The sequence below is a fragment of the Varroa destructor genome, unplaced genomic scaffold, assembly GCF_002443255.2.
Source record: "Varroa destructor unplaced genomic scaffold, Vdes_3.0 BEIS01000002.1, whole genome shotgun sequence".
Taxonomy (NCBI): Eukaryota; Metazoa; Arthropoda; class Arachnida; order Mesostigmata; family Varroidae; genus Varroa; species Varroa destructor.
The window spans coordinates 4,683,583-4,707,200 of NW_019211455.1; the positions used below are offsets into that span (position 1 = coordinate 4,683,583).

The following is a 23,618-nucleotide window of genomic DNA, read 5'->3' on the forward strand; positions in this document are numbered from 1 at the left end:
AATAATCACGCCTCAGACGAACCCATTCTGACAGTGGCAGGAGTTGGCTCGAAATTCAGTTTTTAAAAGTCTGTGACACGACCCTGTTTTACGAGACAGTTTGGCCGTAGCCCTTCGATCATTAAAATCTCAACAGCTAAGGCGAGTACAATACAGAGCTCTGAAACCGGGCGCAAAAGATATCAGTGGTAAATGAGCTTAGACATCGGAAGCCAGCCAACAATAATGATATTTATTATTTGAAACTGTAACATATTGTTTACATGATTGAAAATACAGTAAAATCCAATTTACGTGTGTAATACAATTTTTTCAACGGCTTGATAACTTGATTAATCTCTACAGCACTTCAAGTTATGCTCGCTTACTAGAAAAACCTGATTTACGCGATAATATATATTATTGTGCCATAAGAAATTTAATTATCATTCTATCATACAGATTTATACTTTTGAAAGAGCTCAAGATGACTTCGCATTGTTTTCTTCCTTAAAGTATGAAAATGCACCGCCTGTGACTCACAGCAAGCATCTTCACTATACAAGTAATATTATATTGTGTCTAGATACATAAATAGTGAAATTAAGCTAAAAATGTGAAATAAAATTAACTGAAGAAGAATAGTAGATATATTTAACCTCTGCGTGTGATTTTACCGAGAAAATAACACAATGTAATGAATACCATTTAAACACATTTAAGCTATTGTTAGCAAATAGTACATTGTTTTCATCGTCCTTCTGATTACGTTAAGGCAGACATTTACACGTATATTTACACGTATTTTCACGTATATTCGCATATTCGTATTTTACGTATTCACGTATATTCACAAATATACCCGCACAGAGATGCGCCTCTATTGTTCGGTCTGTCAAAAAACCAAGCTAGCAGTAATTAGATTACGAGTAGCGCGAAGGCGACACACATGTAGAGACATGAATTAACGAGCTTTCTTCATGGTAGCGACTCGTTTCATTCAACGTTTAGTCACTTTTCGGTATACACCTGGTAATATCTTTGAAATGGCGATATGGATGTTTTTCTGGAGTTGGTTCACCATTTCCGAAAATACAACCGAAAAAAAGAAGTCGAGCGGAGTTATGTCAAGGGGTTATTCCATTCGATTGCGAAGGGCTGTTCGATGTCACTCCACCTGAAAATCACCCGTTCATCGTAGTGATTCTTTCGTAACGCGGTTATATTACTTCTTGCGTGGAGGAGTTGACTAGCCTGCTGCTAACTACATGCCCTACAAACACTTTTTTCAACGATTTGAAGTACAGGAAAGTTTGGAATCCTCTCATGGTAAAGAAGAGAGATCACAGTTTCATCAAAAAAAAGGGTTAATGACGCATCTAGCTAACATTTCATACCATATAAGGGCTTTTTGGGATGCAAACCCATTTCGCAGGTAGCCCGTGAATTATTGGACTATAATGATTCACGGATGGCGGACAGAGCTAAGGATAATATTCGAATAGCCATTTGAAAAGCCAAAGAAAATGACTAAAATCAGATAAAACGGATAATTGCCGTGAAAAAGAGTCCAGGAACCGTGAGTACCGTTGATTCTCACGGTATGGTTCGTGATGAAGTTGCCAGCTACAGGGAACAAGATGCTAGCGAATTTTCCAATTCTGTAAATGCGCATTTTTTGCACTGAGTAATATAACCCAGAAATGGCGCTTGAAAAATGTAAACGTGACGCCGAAGCAACGGACAACTGAAAAACATTTCCCCTTATTCGTAGTATTGACAAATTAGTGGTTTTATTCTACACAAACATTTGATATTGCGCTTTTTCTTGTTTTTGCTGTACTAATTATCATCATGTATATGTGTCTATGCTGTGACTGGCGGAAATATCGTCAGCTTTTTGGTTATATATCTATAATCTAACTGGAGTTAATGTTCGCGAAAGGCTTATTTACTATTAGCTACCTGCGATGTCAACCTCTACAGCAAACGGGCATACGTGACAAGAAGTTTTGACAAACGGCAAATATTTTTCCAGAAAGAAAATTACTATGGATATCGTCGATTTTCTCGAAAATGTTTCACATTACACAAAACGTGTGTTTATACACATACAAGCTGAGCCACTAAAGGTCGAATCATTGAGATCTAATTGGTGTCCTAGCATCCGACGAGATGCCACGGTAGTGACGCGGCGAAACCGTTGAGAAGGCACCACTACATAGCCTCAGTGATATTAAATGTCGCTGCCGTTTATGTGCGTTCAGTTAAGTCAATGATCTCTTGTCGGTGCAACAGCAATTGAGATTCGTACTACGTAAAGTATTAGTCAACACCACGCAGTCGAACTGAGAATTGGACTAGGTAATCCAACCAGACCAAATTTATTCAATGTATTTCTACTATTGTCAAGATTTAGCCCTCAGACAATAGAATAGTACGGCTGCTATGTCTACACTACGCCTGGATCAGAGCGCCGCGGTCCAATAAGCACGACTCGATATTCTTCAAGTTCCTAAAGCGAGCTTTGCTTTAAAAAAGGTTGCTTATTATCCATCGATGCGGAGCGGTTATCGAATTGTTTTTGCAACATCTAAAACAGTTAGAAACGGACTTCTCTATTATCTGAGCTTCATCGCATCTTGGAAATGTGATCTGACTACTACACTTGCACCTATTCCTAACGAGAAATTTTACACCCGTTTCTTAGAGAACTCGCTGATGTTTCAGAAAACCGGCTCAAAATTCTGGAGTTAGCGAGAGTACTGATGGCGGTCCTGGTATACGCCAATAAGCGTGCGTCCGCATATCTAGGTAAAGACTGTCCGGGTACGTCTGCAAAGAAACATTTAGCAGCACAAGAAACTACAAGAAAAAATCTTTCTTTTAGAGGAACTGAAGATGAAGATAGCAATAACGAAGGGGCATCCCAAGGCGGCGTTGCTTGTTGAAGCTGACATCAGTAGAAATGCCACCGAGGCTGTGTAATGGTGCGCTCTCAGCGGCTTGGCCTCGTCACTTACGTGGTACCTTGTCAAATAAAAAGACACCAATTAGATAATAAAACCGACTGCACAACCTGATTCAGGTTTGAGATTCGGCTTTATATGTATATAAGTACATTTTTTGCCTATTTGAAATAGTCGGAAAAATAGACAAAATCCATGTTAGCTTTTTTAAAACGGCGGACAGCAAATTTGCTGTCCGCCGTTTTTATCGGCAAATACCCATTTACTAAATCTCCATATATGAACTATACTATGCTTTCTGGGTGTTATTTATTAGTAACTGATTCAGTGGTAGGTAGAGGGGTATGATTCGTCGATTTTTCAATGGCTTACCAACAGAATGAACTAACTGATGGAGATCGAATCACCTTTTCTTTTAGAGATTCTAGTCTATCCACCGTCCCTGTGCGGAGGACAGACCAAGGATGGCTGCACAACAGCAATCAGGAAACTTTCTACGAAGCATTTTTGAATTCGATGAAGCTTTGCATTCATTTATATCGAACGATAATCTCGCAATGGCCGAACAGGTCAGTATAATTTTAGTAGAAAGTGCATGTTTTCTTGTATCTAGAAATGGAAAACCAGCTATTCAGTTTATTTTGTATGTTTACGTGCAAATATTTAGGACACCGAAGTCCTTTATAGAAGCCTTACCCAACAGAACACGTAGCATTTGTTGTTCACCAAGAAAAGAATACTGGCCGAGAAATATTCTGATTAAATTTCTCGCAAAGAATTACTGGAACCTGTTTTAAGATCCATAGGTCCAAAGCAAAATGGCCAGACAACGTTCAATTTAGTCAGATAATAGACATTCAAATTGAAGCATCGAAAATCTAAAAATCCAAAATGTATTACTGCAAACATAATTAACTAGTAATTTCAAATCGAAGACTTGCAAATGGACATTAAAGATTACACCAATTAATTATGTTAATTCGACTATCATCAGTTCTTCTTACCAGTAATCTAGCTTTTTCCTCAAAAAAATGTTGTTTCAGATCCCTGCTGGCGCAACTACAAACATTTGCACTTATCTGTTTATTGAGGTCCCTATAGAGAATAAATCAAATAACTGACTAAAATTGACTTCGTGATACACTATTTGATTATCTATACGTCGTACATTGTTCTTTAGTATGAGGCTAATTGCTATGCGGTCCTGTTTCTTTGGCATTAAAGTTTCTCATCATGAACCTGGTTTTCCTTGAAGATGCTCACAAAATACCGTACGCGGATGTATCATACGTCTATGTTTAGAATGCACAGTCGTGACCCTTGGGCCGTCAGAAAACATCTTCTACAGCGAAAGTGTTTTGTTGAAAGAAATGGATTGACCGTTATCGGTCAGCTACATATAATAATAATAATTCAAGCTGCAAAAATTGACGGGACCCCGAATCCGAACAGTTGATTAATCGCACTAGAGTTCCGCAGTCATTATCACGTGCACAAAAGCCTTCCTACACGTGGAATGGGGGCATTCAATTACTTTCTGTGCTGCTACCGGTTAAACTAATGTCCTATATCCCGTTTTCATTCGCGTTGCGAAACAATTACTTTTGGTCTGCTCAGCTCAGTTCTCTTCTAACGGCGGGAGCTGCCCGTAGTGTAGTCTGCCTTGTTTTAAACATTACGTTCTATCCCTCGAAATGAATTAACCACGTAAACACAGAACGAAGCTCAGAAAGCATGGGAAAACGCGTACGAAAAACGTACTGTTTCTACTCATTGGAAGCCCACAGTTTTCTCTTGAAATAGGCCAAAAACTAAACATCCATCTCGCATAAGATATTCAACCTGCAAATACTACTAACCTAATCCTCATAAGACCAACTTTCTTCGGGTCGTAATAAAAATTATATAAAGATTGTATCAAATAGGTTACAGTCAAGCTTGGTGTAAGTTTCACGTTTTTAGTCATACTTTCATTTGATGAAATAAGTAGCAAATATCACCTTAGCGAAAACCGCTCGCGGGAGACTGGTGGTATTCGCTAGTTTCTTTATATAGATAATCCATGACTTTGGCTTACCAATGATGTGTGAAGAGCACTAAGGGGGGGGGGGGGTCGTGGCGTGTAAAGCCAAATGAGGTTACACGGACGGATGAAACAGAATCGGCCGCTCACACTTAGCTATAACTTAGATATATTTAGGGCAGTGACTGACCTCCTGTCGCTAAAGGAAAAACAATAGAATTAACTGGCTAACTAAATGTTGAGAGCGAATCAGCTTTTCACATTTGCTGTTCGACGCAATAGGCGATAAAGGTGCATCGAGTGCATTTTGTTAAATGTACAGCATTACTGTTTCATTAATGTGTCAATTCAAGGCGCATATCACCTAGACAACGCTATGTTGAACGATGGCTTTTATTTTGGTCAATATACGAAACGCCCGGCAATAGGTCCTAGTTTAAAAATTTGGTATGCTAAAAATTGGTGTAGGAAAATTATTATTATATACAATATGACCTATTAGAACATACGACGCAGTATAGTTATTATCAGAAAATTAGTAGTGAAAAAAATATTGTGTGACGTCATAATTGTGAATCTGCACCAAAATGTGTTTCATATCTTCCAATTAACTCATAATAAAAGGCGTTCAAATATAGGTATCTTCGATAAATATAAGGTTCGAATAGAGAAACATGCAGATACGGACGACTTTTGTCAAACTCTTTTCAGCGAAAACAATGAGACTAATAAATTTTCAAACGAGCCGTTTAAAGAGTTTGCTTCAAACAAATTTTCTGAGAGTTCCGTTATCATAAGGCAGTATAATATTATATATTTGTTAGTGTATGCAGATGTCGTGATATACCATCGCCATGATTTTCTCTCTGCGAAGTTCTGATACTCTAATTATCTAACTGTTCGGGGTATTTTTTTAAGGGTTCACTGGGCTACTAAATATACGTTTACATTTTATTGACACCTACATTTTTCATACAGACACTTTGGCAAGCATCAAGCGGCGATGGCGTCTTAAGATGATACAGATTATTCATACATTTGTACAACTAGAGTGTTCAGTTTTATATGAGGAGTCATACTGAGTCAAAACATGTTGAGTGCGAGCCATATTCAACCGCACCCTTAACATGAAGTGGGTTTCTTTTGATTCTACATAAATCGAAGTAATTTACTGTAGATCGTCACTACGGTAAGCAATACAGAGATGACAACATACGCTTTATTGTGACCTATTCGTTCCAGTCAACTCTTTCGGATGTCTAATTGATTGTGTCTGTCTAACTTGTGATTTTCTTGCTTTTGTTGCTATTTTTTTCCTATAGTTGGGCCTATTCCTGACACTGCACAAAGTAGAGCATGCAGAAACCTTCTACAAGCACATTGTTGGGCTGCGTTTAATCAATCAAATAACAGCTAGCCTTCAGCTGAACACGGATCCTAACAAAGCCCTCAGGGTCAGTCTGATGAAGGGTATTGCTTTTATTTGTATCGCTTGAATATTTGTTAAATTCTATACTATATAATCGAATCCTATACTATATAATTCCGTTAGCGGAAAGATGTATAAGACAAATACAATGGGATATTTTATCTCTCCTTAACTCCCAATAGCTCATCGATGTCGCAAATATCGGAATCTCTATGATAACCTCCTTGAAATATGACGATGAGATCGAGTAATAGGAATTGTTTCAATTTCAGACACAAACTGTACTCTCCATTGTTGAATACATCAAGACAAATCCCCGATGTCGCGAAGATGAACTTCAGGCCCAGATCATGCGACAAATCGAGGCGTTCGCCCAGTCTGTCCAGTAGATCAATACACATAGCTGTGTAATCCTTGGTAATAAGAATATACTACGTATCTACGTATATGAGTTTACACACCGTCCTTGAAGGTCCTTCGAAATCAACGTGAGCTCAGGCTCATATTTTGACAGAATAATAAAAGTATATACTTGCAAGTATTAAAAAATTACATCGTTGTATTATGCGTGAAAGCTACATTTTCATAGAAGAGGGGTTTTTAATTACAAGCCCTTTACATATGTATACTCTATACTTAGAACATATGCGTGACCTTGGTATTTATGAACCAGCTTGTCTATTATAGCAGTGCACATTACTAGAAAGAAAGCTAACAAACGATAATTTCTATTATTGTAAAAAAAATATCTATACTTTGCTCTAGATGTCCATAATTATTTAAAACAAGTATACCTACTATCTTTTTTTTAACACAAAATTGTCAATTTACCCGATGTAAAATTTCTAACTCGATCACCAGTATCTGAAGCCGGCCGGTTTTTTCCAAATCATTTGTAGTGAATAAATCAATTATCAGCTGTGTAATTGTGTTAAGCAGAATGAGTATGTCCTTTACTCTTTTAAATTTCTACCTCTATAGTATACAGAAAAAAATCATGCAGAATGTTAACGATATTCGATTTATTGAAAAAAATCACGGTTCAAAGGGCAATGTTTCACGACATAAAGAGTATAATTATGTTTAGATTCTTCGGCTAGCAATACAGATTTTTTTCTTTAGTTACGAGCGTAAGCTAATACGTAGTCTAGAGCCCATCGGCAATCGAGCCCGTTAGCGGTTAGCCAGAGCTTGATGGAATAATTTTCTTTGAATTTTTCTACAGTAATCAGCACACTAATACGAGACAATACTGGACTTTGATCAAATAAGCCTTAGCATCTAAGAGCCATAGTATATGCTGTATGTGTTTATTGCATATGCCACTTTTCATAGTAGAGAGAATTTCGTTGCATTCTGTGAGACCACTAGCTTTTTTTTCAATGTTTACGAGTGGATGCAAATTGCCGCTTTTAGCTGGCTTCGTTCGTATAAATAGATCGAGGCGATGACTTTACTTTTAAGTTCTGCTCATAATTCAGTCTTTCTTTTAGCGAACACTGGCAGCAATTATACACTCAAACGAATTTCCACGTTTGAATGCTTCACGCTGTTATTGTGCTACCAACGATAAGATCTTAGAATACAAATAAAATATTGCACTGGTGAAAGTTATGATCGCTAATCGGGCTCAATCATTACTGTCGTTCAATAATGAAATCCAGAGAAATAGTGAAGGAATCTTGCGTGTTTTCGAACTATTTGAATTTCGACGAGGGCGGGCAATCGTGCATCAGGCAAGGCCCTTATCTGGGGCTTCAATCAGTGTAATTCAACGAGGAAAGAAAAAACATGTTTAGCTTGCAGCGACGGTCCCATCCATCGTAAGGAATCAGTCGTTTGAGACTTTGTGACGTGGATGAACTTCCGCTTTAGGGCATAAATGAATATAATTAGTGACCGATCAGTCCTAGCTGAAAGAAGGACGGCCATTTGGTAACGTGAGTCATCTGATTTAACCCGATTGAATTTATTTGGTCCGGTGCCCTCTCGCCATCGTTCTATTGTTCTGACGGCCTTTCTCTCTTAGCACAGCTATGTGTACTGCTTCTAACGTTCGAAACTGATGCTTGACAAGACAGATGCGGGTCTCGGGATATAACGACGATAAATGGACTGCTGATTAGATTGTGGGTTGTCTCAATACGAATAGATTTACATATAGAATAGAAAGGACGGAACAACAGTCGAGGCGTTTACAACTTGATTATGGTAAAACGACTTGACTAGCAAATTTTAACCTATTAAAAAGCGTTTTGCTGTCAGCAAAAACACGTGGGGTCGATCCGTTTTTCTGTATAGTCACTGCTTTCGTTGTTATGTCATGACACAGCAAAATGTCACTTTTGTTGTCACTGTCAATTCAGCTACTATACCCGACAAGTTCATTGTTGTAGATATTGTTATTATAGTTGTTGGCGTTACTACCGTAAAATCGGGACAATCGGGACTAGCTGTTCTGGTGACGCACCGGTTAAGCGTAAGGTTTCTCATAGCTAGTCATAGTTGACCGGCCACTTGTCAAAGCTTAGCTAGAAGCGCTAGCTCACTCAGTTACGGCCAACGATCATAAAAGACTGACTTCTGCTGCGGTTGCTGGTACAGCTGTTATAACGGTAGGAAGCGACGCGCCGAAATACCGTCTCCTGCCTATGGTTCGTCGCTGGTCGGTGAGCCCGTCTGAATTTTGTTCATACTATCCGTTTCCGTTATTGTCGTAGCCGCTGCTCTTTAGATTCGTCGTCACGGATATTGTTCAGCGTGACTTTTGATCACTACCGGTACCTCTATGGAGTTACGTTACTAAAGGTGGTACGCGTTGCAAACACTCACCACTCACCCTGCACTCAGCCAAGCCGTTTACTGACGGTAAACTGAAACGGAAAATTTCTCGAGTCCAAGAATTGCTTCCGATCAAGAGTTAGGCAGCGAACAAAGATTTATTAAATCGCCAAAGGAACGTATTCGCTTTTGAATTGTTGGAACCCAGAAATATATAAATACACAAACACGTCCGTTTTGTTAGTCACCCTTAGCGTATTACAAATGTTGAACTTAAGTTAACTTTTTAATAGCTGGAGCCTTTTCAGTAGGACCGTATCGGTGCTATAGTTGTTTGATATAATCGCAGACCGAAGCGAATTCGTTTGCTGCTAGTTAAAAATAGGTCAGAAATGTCACTATAAAACGCTATTTTTTAGGAACACAGATGAGCCTGCCTTTCATCTCTTTGTTAAGTAGATGAATCCTTCGCGAAAATTTTACTTTACCTCTTTTATCATCACCCCCTTTTTGGATCCAACGCCTTTATCCTTCTTTTGATCTCCGGCGCCGTGTTTCCCAAATTACTTCAAATTACACCAATAAAAAAACATTTCAGAGTCACTCAAGTGACGGAATTATCGTCTCGGAGTATCGGAATTTCTTTGACACTAATTCAAGTACATTGTCTTGTCTATTTTTCAATGTAGAGACACAGCGAGCACCATAAAGATAAATCTAAAGAGATAAATGGATTGAGCTGAAAATCGGCGGTATTTTAAACTTACCAGAGATAAGAGTTTCCCGAACGGTTCTTAGTGTCCTCCACGTTTTCTAATCCCACTCAGAAGTTACGCCGCATCCCTGTCCATTGTGATTCCATAGTGTTTTAGGACCAAAGCCTAACATAACTAATTTATGAAATTTGGAGTCAACAAGTGAATAGAGAATTTATTTCATAATCCGTTGTGCTGTGCTTCAGAACGCCTGCTAAGGCAGAGGTTGCGCCCACATCGTTTGTGTTGATAGCGAAATACGAAAATCAAAGTTACCATCTTGTCAAGCTACCAGCAGTGAGAGCGCTCGCGCTTGCCGATGCGGAATCGATTCGTCAAATGGTGGGGAACGCAGCTGTAGAGTAGAATGCAGTGATCCGTTTTGTTTCTGTTAAGCCTGCATGGTACCATATGTACAAGTTGACCAATTTGCTTAGATGCATCAGTAGGTAGCTTTCCGTAAGGCTCAGGTGAGGCGGAGTTGCATATCGCCCTGGATGTGAGTCCTCAAACATGTTAGGCCCCTGCTGAAAGTAGACGTCTATGATTGGGGGCAAGGTGTTATCAAATGTCTTATCGTTAATGGTTTTGATGTTGTCGGGCTAGGTTGGAAATATAAACATAACAGTAGCTGCCGGAGCTGTTATATTTAGCCGGTTACGGATTCACGGAAGAAGGGGGAAAGGCTGGACGAAGAGACATATAGCTCGAGCAGCAATTCATGTCAATTGCATTAGTAACAGGCTCTAGTATAACACATTGGAATAGCTCTCACAACATCCCTGTCAGACATAGATAGCCATTACTGCTGTTAGTGAAGAGTCTCTAGAGAATTAGTTCTTGTTCAGACTAGATTCAAACACGTAACCACTGTCATAATGATGCGGTGGTAATGTCTTTACCTATTAAGATTAGGTATACGTGGTGGCTTGAGTTCGATACCGTACATAGACACACGCTATTTCGCGGTGTAAAAGCTGGCCCCCAGGTTAGCGGTAGTACCGGATATGAAACTCGAAACATTCATTAGATCGCGTTGTGTTGTAACTGCACACAACTATGACCGGCCTGTTTTCAACAGGCGCTACTTAGCCTCTTTAGGCGCCGCTGTAGCGGTGGCCATTGCGTGTAACGTGACGCTCGTAACTGCGCTTGTTGCAGTTTTTCCAGTAGAGCAACACTATTCGACTCATAGATGATGCTACTTGAAATAATAAACAGAACCAAAGAATTAAATATATGAAAGAATAAACATACCAAAATTTAACAGGTTCTTTAGATTCAGTACAGGATGTTTTGCATAGGAAGAAGAGAGTGCGCTAGGGCGTTTTATTACTGGTTACCTTTTGTCGGCCTGTACGAGGCTGAATTAGGCACCGTGAGCTTCACGATATCCGCGAACTTAGATGTCCTTTCACAACTCATTATAAATATTTAATAACTTCTTTAAATGATCTTTTATTGTCAGACAGTATTGAACAGTTCCTTGTTTCGATTCACACGTCTTAATCGCTAGCCTGCGATGAGACTAAAAGGCTATAATAATAAAAATAATAACTACAGATACGCTTCTCAGTTTATTAACCTATTTGTTCATGTCGCATATATATTTTTTTTCTTTATTTCTAGCGGCGTAAATGGCGGAAATCGATAAGCCGTAAACTTTTGTAGTTGAAGTTTTTTTCCAAAATACAGTTTCTGCTTTTTGGATGCGTACGCACAGCAACATAAGCCAACCTGGTGCAAAAAGACACCTATGCAAGATTGCTTCTGTGCTATCTGGAATAAAAAAATAAGAAAATCAAAGTTTTACCTCTGAATGATTTTGCCTCGATGGAAATATTGTACGTTAGGTGGGTCATTTATTTTACTGTTCATGTTGTTGCAGGATTCAAACAGCTTGCAACGCGGTACTTACATTGCAAGCTCTTTGAATCCGCTTGCAGCGTAATGTAGTGCGAATAATTCGAACTACACTAGTACAGGCGCGCGTAAAGATATACTCAGCTTTTTACTGTTGAAGGCAGTGATTATCTGCGCGGAACCGGCCTAGATTCGTGTCTCGTAATTGTTAATACTTAAGAATATAATTTTTTCCTGCACTTAATCAAGTGTATAGCTACTGAAATTATTTACGTTAGTTTACCCGCGTTAATGGACTGAATAAATGTGGATGTTTTTTTAAGCTGATCGTTCAGGTAGGAAGGCAGTTCATTATTTTCAAAAAGATATGAAAAATATATCTTGCTCTACCTTTAAAAATAGCGGCCGTTTAATGACACATTCTACATAACGTAAGTCTGAGTTGTTGATTTAACAGGAAATCCAAAAGATTTTGTCCGTTAGATTGAATTAAATTATTAGCGACCTTAAAGCCTAATCTAAGTTTTTACCTTTGTGACCAAATCCGCAATTATGTTTGATGTCATCGTAATCCCTTGAACTAAAGCGAGTATTCCAACTGAGGTACATCAATATTACGCAGACAATTTTTGTTTTTTCGGCATTCGAAATCTGCGAAAACGATCTCACCCTTCACTTTCTGACATTCGGCTTCAAAAGTTGTGTGAATTCGCGACTATGGCTTAAAACACAGCTGTCACGGCACCCATATCGACATCGTACGAAAATCGCGTTAGTCCCTTTAACCCTCGCTCCGGAATTCCAGGAAGAATCGGACGCGCCCTACGTCTTGTTTATGCCACAGTAACTTAACCTATTCTAGTCGGATTTCGAGTTGCTTCAGGGAGCAACAGGCAACTGAGCAATATATCATCAGTGGTGGTCAGCACCTAACGGTTCTGGTGGAACGAACCGATGCCTACAGCCGGAAAGCACTGATCGCTTGCGAATGGATTCTTGATACGATAGTCACTGAACAGTGAATGATTCAATGCTGCGGGCGGACATTAACGGGTCTCGTTGGACGGTGGGCGGAAAGAGTGCCGGGCGGAAAAATACTTGAGAACTACTGGCACGCATGAACAACACCCGCATCGTCAGGGAGGGGTCGTCACGGCGGGACTGGAATACCTACGACGCCAATGTGGTAAAAAGAAAAGGATTAGATGGAAATTGTATGGAAAAATGCGTGATATTGTCTCAACTTCAAAACCGTTTTGTTCAATATTCAAGCGAACGGAATATAATCACCTTTCCAGAATAATTCAATCTAAGGAAATTAGACGTCAAATATTAATTTTATTTATATAGATGTATATCGACTGTACGTGCTATACGGTTATCCTTAGAAAGCTCTATTCATAGCGAGTTCATAGCTGTTTTAATGAAGTTTATACTGTGTCCCTCATCCCTAACGACATGTACTAAGAGATTTTCAAAAAAAATCCTTAATACAGCCGAAAGGCCTCTAGTCACAACATCTTTAGTTATATGTATTGCACAAATGTTACGTTCTACGCTTTGTGGAGACTGTTAAATTATTAATCCAAAACTCCAGCCGCATTTCTGAACTTGTATGTTTTGGATATCTAAGGGAGTTTGGACTTTTTCTTACAAATTTCATAGTTACAGTAAATTTGTCTTAATACAGCAGATATAAAGTGCAGTGATAAATCAGCGGTACCTACAAGGCGAAACTGACGCTACTCTGAATAACGGCAACAGCAGCGTCAATCGTTTCAAATAACCTCTGTAATTATCACTGTTACATAATTTCTAGGATCTAAACACACGACGTAACCGTCGAAATCTTTCGTTGTAAATGCCTGTTGGAATTAAAAAGGGCAACCGAACCGCTCACTGATAATGAAAACATTAAAAGGGCGTTTCTATTTTTGAAAATGCTTTGCGACACTCTAGCTTGAGTAGTATTATTTGCTCCAACGCGTACTAGTGATTCACTCTAGAATTTGAAATTGAAAGTGGCAAGTAAAATCACTGTGATCTGCTCCCTCTATTAATTGAGTGGCAATTCTAGGCACTTGGCTTCTTTTTCGAAGAATCGACGAGTCTCATTAATCAGGGTCCTTTCAGAAAAGGTTTGTAAACAAGCGATGCTTGTCCGAAGAGATAAAATTGCGAACCGGTTACGTTCTGCTCTCATCATATCTACCTTACGTATTTGATAGGCTTTGGCAGTGCGTTATTGTAAGCTTATAGTAACCGGTCGTATTGCCTGTGGCTCGATAATATATGTTGGCTCTTTGTTATCATGCCGACTTCACTATGCAATCTTTGTTAAAAGATTGTGCAATAAAAATCGAAGAGAACCACTCAGCCACGACAAAAAATATACGAAATATTTTGTGCTTGTTGATGTACGTGGCCCTCCATGGATTCTTTAATACCTCTACGTATTAGATTAGAAAATTACTACTTGTATGTTTATATTCAGGAAAATCTCGAGGTTTTCTGTAGTCATAGGGCGCGGCTATCGACGAGTTTCGTCATGGCTCTATTTTAATAGATGATCCAGAAATTGCAACTTTTTTTATTACGCACGATGTTATACTTAATTATAATAGTAATTAGACTTTATTTTCATAAAGACACGTTGCTTGCTTTCAGTTCATTTTTAATGGTTTCTGTTATTAAGCCTTACGCTGTCTTGAGGGGCAGTGGCTTGCCCTTAAATATGCTCTGGTTTTAGGTTTTGTTTATTTTATTTGTGCTGCCATATAACTATATAAGCACAGGCCGTGTGTAGGTAAGAATTGTTGTTGATCACATGCGTTAAGTGTACTAAGACGCTCCTAGAAATATTATTTTACCGGCTACACCTTCATAGTTGCCCTATAATAAACTGCAAGTTCTTTCTAAACCAGCCTGTACATCTTTGGGTGAATTTCCATACTGATTACAATAAGGAACTAACCGCTGCACTAGTTACCCCGAAAATGACTCCAGGTCACTCCACATGACAAATAGCATTATCAAATAAGTTAACAAAGGGAATAAAAACAAGCCCGACATAATGTTCGCTATCTGTGATAAGTAATAAAGTAGTTTTCGCTTATTGTCGTACTTCCTCGATGAAAGTGAATACAGTTATTCACAAGTAGCCAGCTTAGACTTACGCCTTTGGGCAACCAGGGAAATGGCCATATGTACTCATCATTCTTCTTTTTACAGGAGTTACAGTTAGTATGTGACACTGAACGAAGGTGTGGTCGCAAGACTTCTGCCGCGTGGTTGACGTGCGCCAGCGTTAAAAGATGTTATCGGCCGAAAATGGATGCTCTCGAGCGTGAACAGGAGGAACCCAAGGCAGCACGACTGGTTTCGCTATTTATACTACGGCTTGCTGTCCGTAGATTGGTTTGCACCTATTTAGCAACAACAGGCGCGCCGTTGCTGCTGCTGGCTACTTGCTTAGATGATTCATTTATTACCACAGCCTCTACTCAATTACCGAAGATGTTGCTTATTCGTCAGTCACGCTGCCCATGGGCTGATACTGATAGATGCCGACTCACGCACACACGACCATCTATCCACCTAGTACTCCAACAACATTCACCCAATCACGTGATGAAGGATTAACGCCACTAGGAAGACTGCGTGTATTCGACATTAATTGGACTCGTCGACAGAGACATTAATTCTGATACGCTGACATCGTGTCACCGGCTCTTGGAGCTTATAAGAGTGAAAGTGACGTTGGCTTAAATTTCCAGGGATCATCAGTAGAAAATAAGTCCCCATGGAAAACAAACGCACAAGCAAGCAATGCATCAACAAGACTGCTTGGCGAAGCTAGCTACTTCTAACAATGTTACTACCGCAAAAATTATGCAAAACAGGATGTTTTTCGACGATGACTTATGCGAACGATCTATATAGGTTAGGGATCGTCAAAAAGCGAAGAAACGACGACGGAATATATCAAAGAACAGATCACTCTTATCCACAATGAGTCTATGCAACACTGGAGATTAACACTGGTAAATTTGCTTAACGTTGAAAGCGCCAATTATGTAGATGCCGTCGATTGTTATGTTGGTTACATTTTCAGTTACAAGAGAAGAGGGATTAGCTTACCCAAGTTTATTATGTGATTACGTTAGATGGCTGTCCAAAATGCTGGAACTATGGAAATAATATGAGATATATGAGAGAGAAAGGCTGAATAAATTAAATAAGCTACAAGACGGGACAACGATTTGCTCTCCGAAAGAATAATGAAAAATATATACATATAGCCAGGGCAGTTTTCGCGAAACTCAGACATCAGTATTTTTGGAATATTGCCACATAACTCAATCCGAGAGAATATCTTATAACAAAGGTTAAATAATTTATAAAACAATTACAACGATTTATATATGCTTCTGCCTTTACTGTGCGCGAACGCTTAGAACGTCTGAACTTTAATCAATAAACAATAGTCTTGTGCGGTTGTATTTCAAATTTTCAGTTGCAAGCGACGTATATACCTCGTTTTAGAGGAATGCCTACAGCAAAAATTTCAGTTCAAGCAACACAAGTTATCCTTTGAGACGCTCACTGATGACACAAGATGTCGCTATCTAGTTTAAGACCGAAGCATATATCCAGGCAAATAAAAAAAAAAATGACTTCTGCAAAGAAGAAGATGATACTAGGACGGTTTGCTTTAATATTTTCATTTAAACCATCACCTACTCTAACCTGCTACAGTAAATCACAAAGGCATAGCTGTCCGCAAGTCAATCACTTTATGAACCCACTTCGTGTTTTTTATAACACATCCTTTTTTTTTTCGTTATTTTAATTTGCTTTATATTTGAGACTTTTTATGACGTACCTATTTGAAAAAGTTAGTTAGTGATTCGTCGATAAGTAGCATTACTTTTATAGCAACATCTATTTTTAGATGTACAGAACGAAAGGGTTATTTCCTTGCGTGCCTCTGTGGCAATTTCGGCTAATAATTATATTATTGAACACCATACACGCATCTTAAATAGGTATAGATAACATAATAAATATAGATAACATAGTTATATAACCTAAATAGATAACATAATATCATCGAAAAGTTACTAAACTGTCCATAGTTTAAAGCGATAAAGCTGAGTACAATTTTTGGACGTCAAAAGTTTGATACACAAAATCTAATGTTGCTCATAGTGGTAATCATTAATTTCTACTGCTTTTTTTTAACTTAAAGTAATGAAGACTATATGAAATTCTTCTATTGCAAAATAATATATAGAACCCTGTCGAATATTGAGAACTGAGTAGATACTGTTAGTACTGCTAATAAATTTAATTAAATAAATAAGTTAATTAAAATGCCATTGCACCTCATACGAGCATGTACGAACGGAACAAGCTCAAGATAAAAAAAAAACTATCTAAGCGTAAAAATATTCGACAAACTCGTTTATTTTTCTTTCATTTAATCTGCAAACGACCCCACATCGACCGGCCATAAATCTACGTCAGTATTTTTTGTACAAAGTACTTTGTAAACACAATGCAGCATACAATTGCATTTAATCCACAAAACCGGATCCATAAGATATTTTTTAGAAATGTGCTAGCGTTAGTTAACCAACTCAAATTTATAGCCTCATTGATAGCTTCGTCTAATTGTCTTTTGTATATGACACACTGTGTTTAAAATAGAGGAATCACATAGGTCTGAATTCGCTCCAATTTCGCGTTTGTTTATATGTAGGTTTCTGTACAAATGTATACAATATTTACTTAGCTGTTACTGCCAACAAGCAAGTGATCATCTATCTACATATGCTTCCAATATTGTCCCTGTCAATCTTTTCGGTAACGTGATCATATTGACAGTCGTGCCTTATCTGATTCTTAAATTGTTATCCTTTGTACCTACAGCATTCTTTCTCTTAAAAATAGCTGGCGATGGTCTGCGATCACGTACTTTAACGATTTTCAAATGTTTCCACAAATTACACAACGACGAGACTATTCGTCGGATGCTATCTTCTTTGGCACCTGAAGGGCATGTGAAATATACCTTGTAAGGTCAAGAAGATTCTCTCCGGTATTTGCTAGCAAACGTCCTCTGTCTGTGATTTTCAGCTTATTTTGCACCTTTAGCCGCTTGATAAGCCTTACCTGAAAATTGAGTCTATCCAGATTTTTGAGGATTGACTGCTCAACCCTTGCGACGCCTTCCACTAAGTGGTTGTCTCTAGCAACGTCGACTAATGCATTATCAACAAAGTGATTTCGAATTTCCAATGCCACACGGTATTGCGAATTTGACGCGACACGAAATTTTAATTTGGCTTCAAGGCTGCCATCAAGGTAGGCAACAAGAAATGCCGACACCAAATTCATTGTGAGTTCCAACGGTCCCCACAAACTGAGTGTCGCCGTGTTTAGCAGCTTGATGATGAAATCCATGCACGGATCGAGGGTGACGTCAATTAGGGCCACGCTGATCTCCTTGTCCTGGTAGCAAATCATCACGTATTCGTTAAAATCTCGGTAAAGCACGAGCACAATGCAGCCGCCGACCTGCAACTCCGTAGCTTCCTCAGCAAATTGGTAAGCTTCGTGCAACACCATTCTAGTATAATGCAGAGCATTGTCGAGATCAGTACAGCCCATCGACGTAAACGTGGCATACTTTCGGCCTTGCGTAATGGCTTGAGCGAAGCATTCGGAGTCCATGGAGTCACTCTTCGCGACATTCTCCGCACCAATCGCGTCCTTGGTCATGGTGCTGTGATTGTTAAGAACAAGAACACAAAAAATACAGCAGCGTGAAATAGCAGAATTTGATTTTTCAGACATACTGTAAACTTAAGAAGTCTTCCAAGTTACCTATGACCGGGTTGAGCATAAATCGGTGCAGCTGTATCCAGCTTAATTTACTTTTACTTAATAATTACAGGTGGCCGTCTGCATTAGTTTTTGCGGCATGGTTGGGAAAGATCAGGACTTGTTGATTTGCTTCTGTGAAAATGCAGGGGTAACATGTTTGTTTACCACGCTTAGACACACATAGTGGCCTTAATTTAAAACTGCGCGTAGAGACACTTGGTTTAGGAGCCAGCTGTCTGAATCAAAACTTAATGAACACAGTACTCGAAAAGTTCGAGAAATCGCTGCTTGTAATTCCGCCAATGATACATAAATACCGCATAGCTCGTGTAAATAAAAAAAAAGTTCTTATAGCTCGGCGACTAATTTGGCAAAAAAAAATCAGCATACACCATGTGCGCGTGTATATAGAATGAATTTGACTAAACTAATTTTGTTGGAAAGTAGATGCTTACAGCTTTCTAATAGGACCATCGAAACAAGCTTTATAAATCGTTGAAATCAGCACTATATAGACGCACATTTTCAGCGAAATTGATACACGGAATAAGCCAAATATTAAAAAAACGTAGTTTTTTTTATGTAAGTAAAATACTCTGTTATCCGACTTATATTTTATACTTTCGCCTAATCTATTACGGAAAATCTGTACAGGTATTGTAAAAAAAAGCTGCGACTTTGCACTTTTCTATGGTTAGTGCGATGGTAACCTTAACTGAAAATGACAATTAAAAAGTGGAGGAAGTCGAAAAAGATTTACTACTATGCTCTACTTTATCGGAGGCCGTCTTGGTTCCTGTCTGAATCTATAACCATGCTCTTTATATCACCAATTTTAGTGGGGAAACCTTATGCTAAACCATATAAAGTTATTGCTCATTTTTAATATTATTCAAAGATGCGTTAGCATATTGTACTATTGTTGTTTTTGATATGAAAAAATTTGTATTGCTTACACAGGTAGTGCAATATGTATTGGGAGTGTATACATAAGACAGACACTTTATAAAACTCCAGAACCATGCTTTTACACTATGACCCAACTCGCAGTTTATGGCGTCCCGGAAATATGAATTCTTTCATTAATTTGAAAAAAAAAACACTCGCAGTGGTCAGTAGATGTCACGCGGTAAACTGCAATACTTAGCATTGTACTTCACAAAAATTGTAGTCACATTTTGTAAAACCTGAATGTTGTAAATGCAGCAAACTTCAAACAAAATAGGCCTTCCTCCTTCACTAAAGCTTCTGGTGGTACTGAGCCTAGTGATTGATAGAAAGCTAAAACAACGATCTAGGTGCCTCATGCAACTTTTTCCTTTTTCTCAATCATTTTTGATTTTATCCTTTTCTGATAATGTCATTCTTTATAGGAATTATAGGAAAGCTCAGAGTCTTAGTTTTAGAAAATTTTATCTTTTTAGAATAAGGTTTTTGTGGCATTTTGCGACAAACCGGCTGGAAGTGATGAACAAACCTTACGACAATGCGCCCATCTTTGTTTGAAAAAAAAAAGTTGCTTTCTCTTACTTGTTTGTAAGTTTTATTAATAATTCTGATGAAATTTGCATACTAAACTTCCGTTTAAAAAGTATACATATATTCTTCTTTCGTGAATAAGTAACAGGTCAAGGCCATTAACTTGTAAAAGTATAGAAGGTGATTGGGACACCTACGCATATACTTACGCTGTCCTAAACGATCCTGCACACTTTTTGAAGTATAAAAAGAATCGAGCATACATATAATATGTATACATAATACGTATACATATATGTATGCATTTTCTAAGCCCATGAGGTTAAATATCGGCGGAGTATATGCCCCGTATGTAATAACTAATATCTATAAGATCAAGAAAACTACTCAAAAAAGTGAGAACCAGTTACTGTTATTATACTATTTCATAGTGTGTATCAATAAAATACTTTTCTTATCGATCAATAATCATTATTCTATCGCATGATCTTAATCTGCCTTCACAATTTTTATTTTCTTGTTTTCTGTTTTACGTTGATATTTGTTTCTGCTCTGTATCTCTGATAAAACACCGTCTGATAATTTTAAATAAGTCGAAGAAACACTATTAACACCAATTTTGTAGCCATGCAAAAAGTCTGTTCATTTTAAAACTTACAAATTAAAATTTAAAACACTCAGTGTCAAAGAACACCTTAAACTGTATATAGAAAATTAAAAATGTGCTTTACATTCCGTAATACGATTAAAAATCAAGCCTTTGTGCATTAATTTCAGTGTCTCATGCAATAGCACCTGACCTAATCCCTTCCACCAAAACGTTCTCGCATTACACTACCTATAGCTAAAATGTTCACTTACTTTTTGAATTTAAACTTATTCCTTCTAAATCTTTGATTTTTTTTTTAAATGCGACATATATAAATGAATTATTCACTATTGTCGACTTCTGTCTACTAATTTAAGGACAACACTCTCTTATCGTAGTGTATTTTCACAATTAATATCACGGTGATTCAGTAACACAGCACATTCTGCTAATGCCCAAGCCTAATAGAGACAACATACCTAAAATGCTCGAATGAAAAGCAGTATAATGATTCTGCTCGTAACGCTAAACATGAAATTCGGCGAAATTTTTTAATATCATAGGTGTTTGGTTTCTTTAGATTTTCATATACGATGAATACCGTTGCATCTAATATGGCTATTAAAAGCTTACGAGTCATTTTATCTATCTATTTTATCTATTGCTATTGGCAAACCGATGTTTTAGTAATATCAGCGCTTTAAAGTAAGCTCTATCGCGATTATAGATTTCTTTAGCTATCTAAAACAAAAACATATTTAAATGTCTTAAATATGTTGTTGAAAATAACCTTGTAAATTCTATATTTTTAAATGAATAACATGTTGTTCACATTTTTTCTGCGTACAAGTATTTTGTTTGGCACGTAAATACTATGATAAAGACGTCAAAGACGTGAAAATGTTATGATAGATATTATGTTCCAACACAGACCTGAAATATCATTTCTCAGAAAACGATTAAAAGTTTCCGAAAATGTTAATGTTTCTACATCGTTTGCTCACGCCGTTTAGTTTTTTGAGTCACCCTAATATTTAAACGGCTTTTCAAACGAGTCAGTTTTACCTAGAATAGTCGTAACTGGGTTAGTGTGACGTGTTACGTGGTAATGACACTGCAATGACTTGATCACACGGGGACAACGGAGGTAGCTGGGACAAGAGAAGGGGACATATGTTACGCAGTCACAGAATAACTAAAATACGATAGTGAAATACCTGAATTATGATAACTGAATAATTAATGCTCGCCAACGGAATTACTGAAGCAAAACTGTTGACTCGCAAACACAAAATAACTCGATAATATGGCAAAGTAACAGAATGTCTTAAACAATGCAGTGAATTAACTGAAACAAATAGAGAAAACCGTAAAAAGACAACAGTGAGTAACTCTACAGCTTTTTCGCGGAGATTACAATAGGGCCATAGAACACCATTAAAAAATTCTCGGATTCTAAAACTTAGATTCAGACTAAGCAGGTTTTAACCCGTTTTTAGGTTTTACTCAAGGAGTAGCTGCACAGAATTGGGTAGAGCCGGGTGTGTTTATTCAGTGCGGAAATAAGGATAAACCCTGGCTCTAAGTAATCGTGAGCAGATGTTGTGCATATGCGGTACTGTTTAATACCACACAGCTCAAGCGACAGTAGCCATTTGGTTCCGATATTTGGAATAAATTCTCTAATCAGAACAATTTCAAAATACGTGGAACATGAGAAGCGTGTTCAATAAATTAAGTATGCTATTTTCTGAATTTTAGAGTTTGATTTGTTGTTAAGTAATTCTTGTACAAGATATTAAACGAACAAGTAGTATCCTAGCAACGCCTTTCACTTCTTTGAACAGTTAACATCATGATTTTCTGATATCATAGACTTCCGCAAATGTAAGAAAGATACGAACGCAAGCTACTATATTTTTACTTTCCGTTCAAACCATTGTGTAACTAAGGTACAAGATTGACGTCAAAAGTAACATCATACCATAGCCGCTGAGGGTTAATCGTTTAGCACCGCTTGAAAGCAGCGACTCAGCTTATACGAACGCATTTTAAGGTGCACACTCGGTCCTGGCCCTTAAACATTTACCCATCTCTGCCAAACACAGACAACAGTAACAGCACGTGACCAACTATACCGCTAAGTTTTATTTTCGAATACTGCACAACTAATCAGATAAATATAATCACCAACTGTTCGATTGTCATTATCCTATTAATAGCAGTACATCCCTTAACAATCCCAGTTAGAGTCGTTTTGGCGCCTATTCGAATTTTGCTTTGGGATAAATGAATGGATGGACTTAATAGCAGAAGAAAATTTCACCCACAATAATAACAACAACGGAAATTTTCAGCGCTGCTTGTGATTTATGTGGTTTTATGCGCCCTCATACGTTTTGCTGCCTCACTATGATTTAAACCTGCGTGAGGACTTAGGGCGGAGAAAGGTAGTTTACGTTAGTTTTATTTGCTCTATTTCGGTTTTTATACAGCGTTTTCATCTTCCTGCTTTTTGATTCGTTTAACTATCGAGTACTTTGCACCTAGCATCTCACAAGTTGAAAAGGGAAATTGGTTCCTATTTGTCGAACTAACACCGACAATAGAAGAGAAATCAATTTCGAAATGTGTTTTCTTGTTTCCCAGTGTATATACAGGATGAAATATATTTGCCATACTTCTTAATACATATCTGAGATTTTATAAAGTTTTTTTTTCGACATTGCAAAATAAAACATCAAGCTTTTTGTTACGTATCCCCCTAACCATATGCCGACCGAAGTATCACGGAGACAGCGGAGCTCGTAGAAAAATGTTTTTCGTGTTTTAGGTCTTGCAATTAAACTGTTAGATATTG

The 23,618-nt window shown here is 37.9% G+C and overlaps 2 protein-coding genes and 2 long non-coding RNA genes across 8 annotated transcripts in view; 2 read left to right on the forward strand and 2 right to left on the reverse strand.

The window, feature by feature from the left end:
• On the forward strand, positions 1-6,952 carry LOC111244769 (uncharacterized). The gene is made up of 4 exons (XM_022792168.2): positions 1-141; positions 3,368-3,517; positions 6,294-6,425; positions 6,673-6,952. Exons 2-4 carry the CDS (start codon positions 3,413-3,415, stop codon positions 6,787-6,789), a joined length of 354 nt encoding a protein of 117 aa, XP_022647903.1. The 5' UTR covers positions 1-141; positions 3,368-3,412; the 3' UTR covers positions 6,790-6,952.
• LOC111244768 (uncharacterized) overlaps positions 2,876-23,618 on the reverse strand; it is a 21,801-nt gene continuing 1,058 nt past the window's right edge. Inside the window, exons 2-5 of one of the 5 annotated variants that reach the window (XR_015321131.1) lie at positions 17,977-18,589; positions 9,949-10,460; positions 9,670-9,747; positions 7,401-9,273 (exon numbers count right to left, since the gene is read on the reverse strand). Coding sequence is in view for 4 of the 5 variants with exons in the window: in XM_086980140.1 (XP_086836266.1) it covers positions 10,272-10,460; positions 17,977-18,585 (798 nt within the window). In the remaining variant the exon portion in view is untranslated. Of the gene's footprint in view, positions 3,010-7,400; positions 9,274-9,669; positions 9,748-9,948; positions 10,461-17,238; positions 17,854-17,976; positions 18,590-21,975; positions 22,107-22,742; positions 23,062-23,618 lie in introns of those variants that run through there. The other 4 variants (XM_086980140.1, XM_022792162.2, XM_086980142.1 and 1 more) reach the window with 4 other exon arrangements.
• Positions 10,150-16,504, forward strand: LOC147757277 (uncharacterized). The gene is made up of 2 exons (XR_015321133.1): positions 10,150-10,278; positions 15,031-16,504. It is a non-coding gene; the product is annotated as an uncharacterized LOC147757277 (long non-coding RNA).
• Positions 11,370-13,951, reverse strand: LOC147757278 (uncharacterized). Its single transcript, XR_015321132.1, has 2 exons — positions 12,330-13,951; positions 11,370-11,715 (listed from the first exon to the last, which is right to left on the reverse strand). It is a non-coding gene; the product is annotated as an uncharacterized LOC147757278 (long non-coding RNA).

Excerpts from the sequence above, each read along its gene's own strand:
- LOC111244769 (XM_022792168.2), top strand. The coding sequence starts at position 3,413 with ATGGCTGCACAACAGCAATCAGGAAACTTTCTACGAAGCATTTTTGAA. Across the intron at positions 3,518-6,293 it reads ATCTCGCAATGGCCGAACAG|TTGGGCCTATTCCTGACACT; the intron begins GTCAGTATAATT and ends TTTTTCCTATAG. Across the intron at positions 6,426-6,672 it reads ATCCTAACAAAGCCCTCAGG|ACACAAACTGTACTCTCCAT; the intron begins GTCAGTCTGATG and ends TTTCAATTTCAG.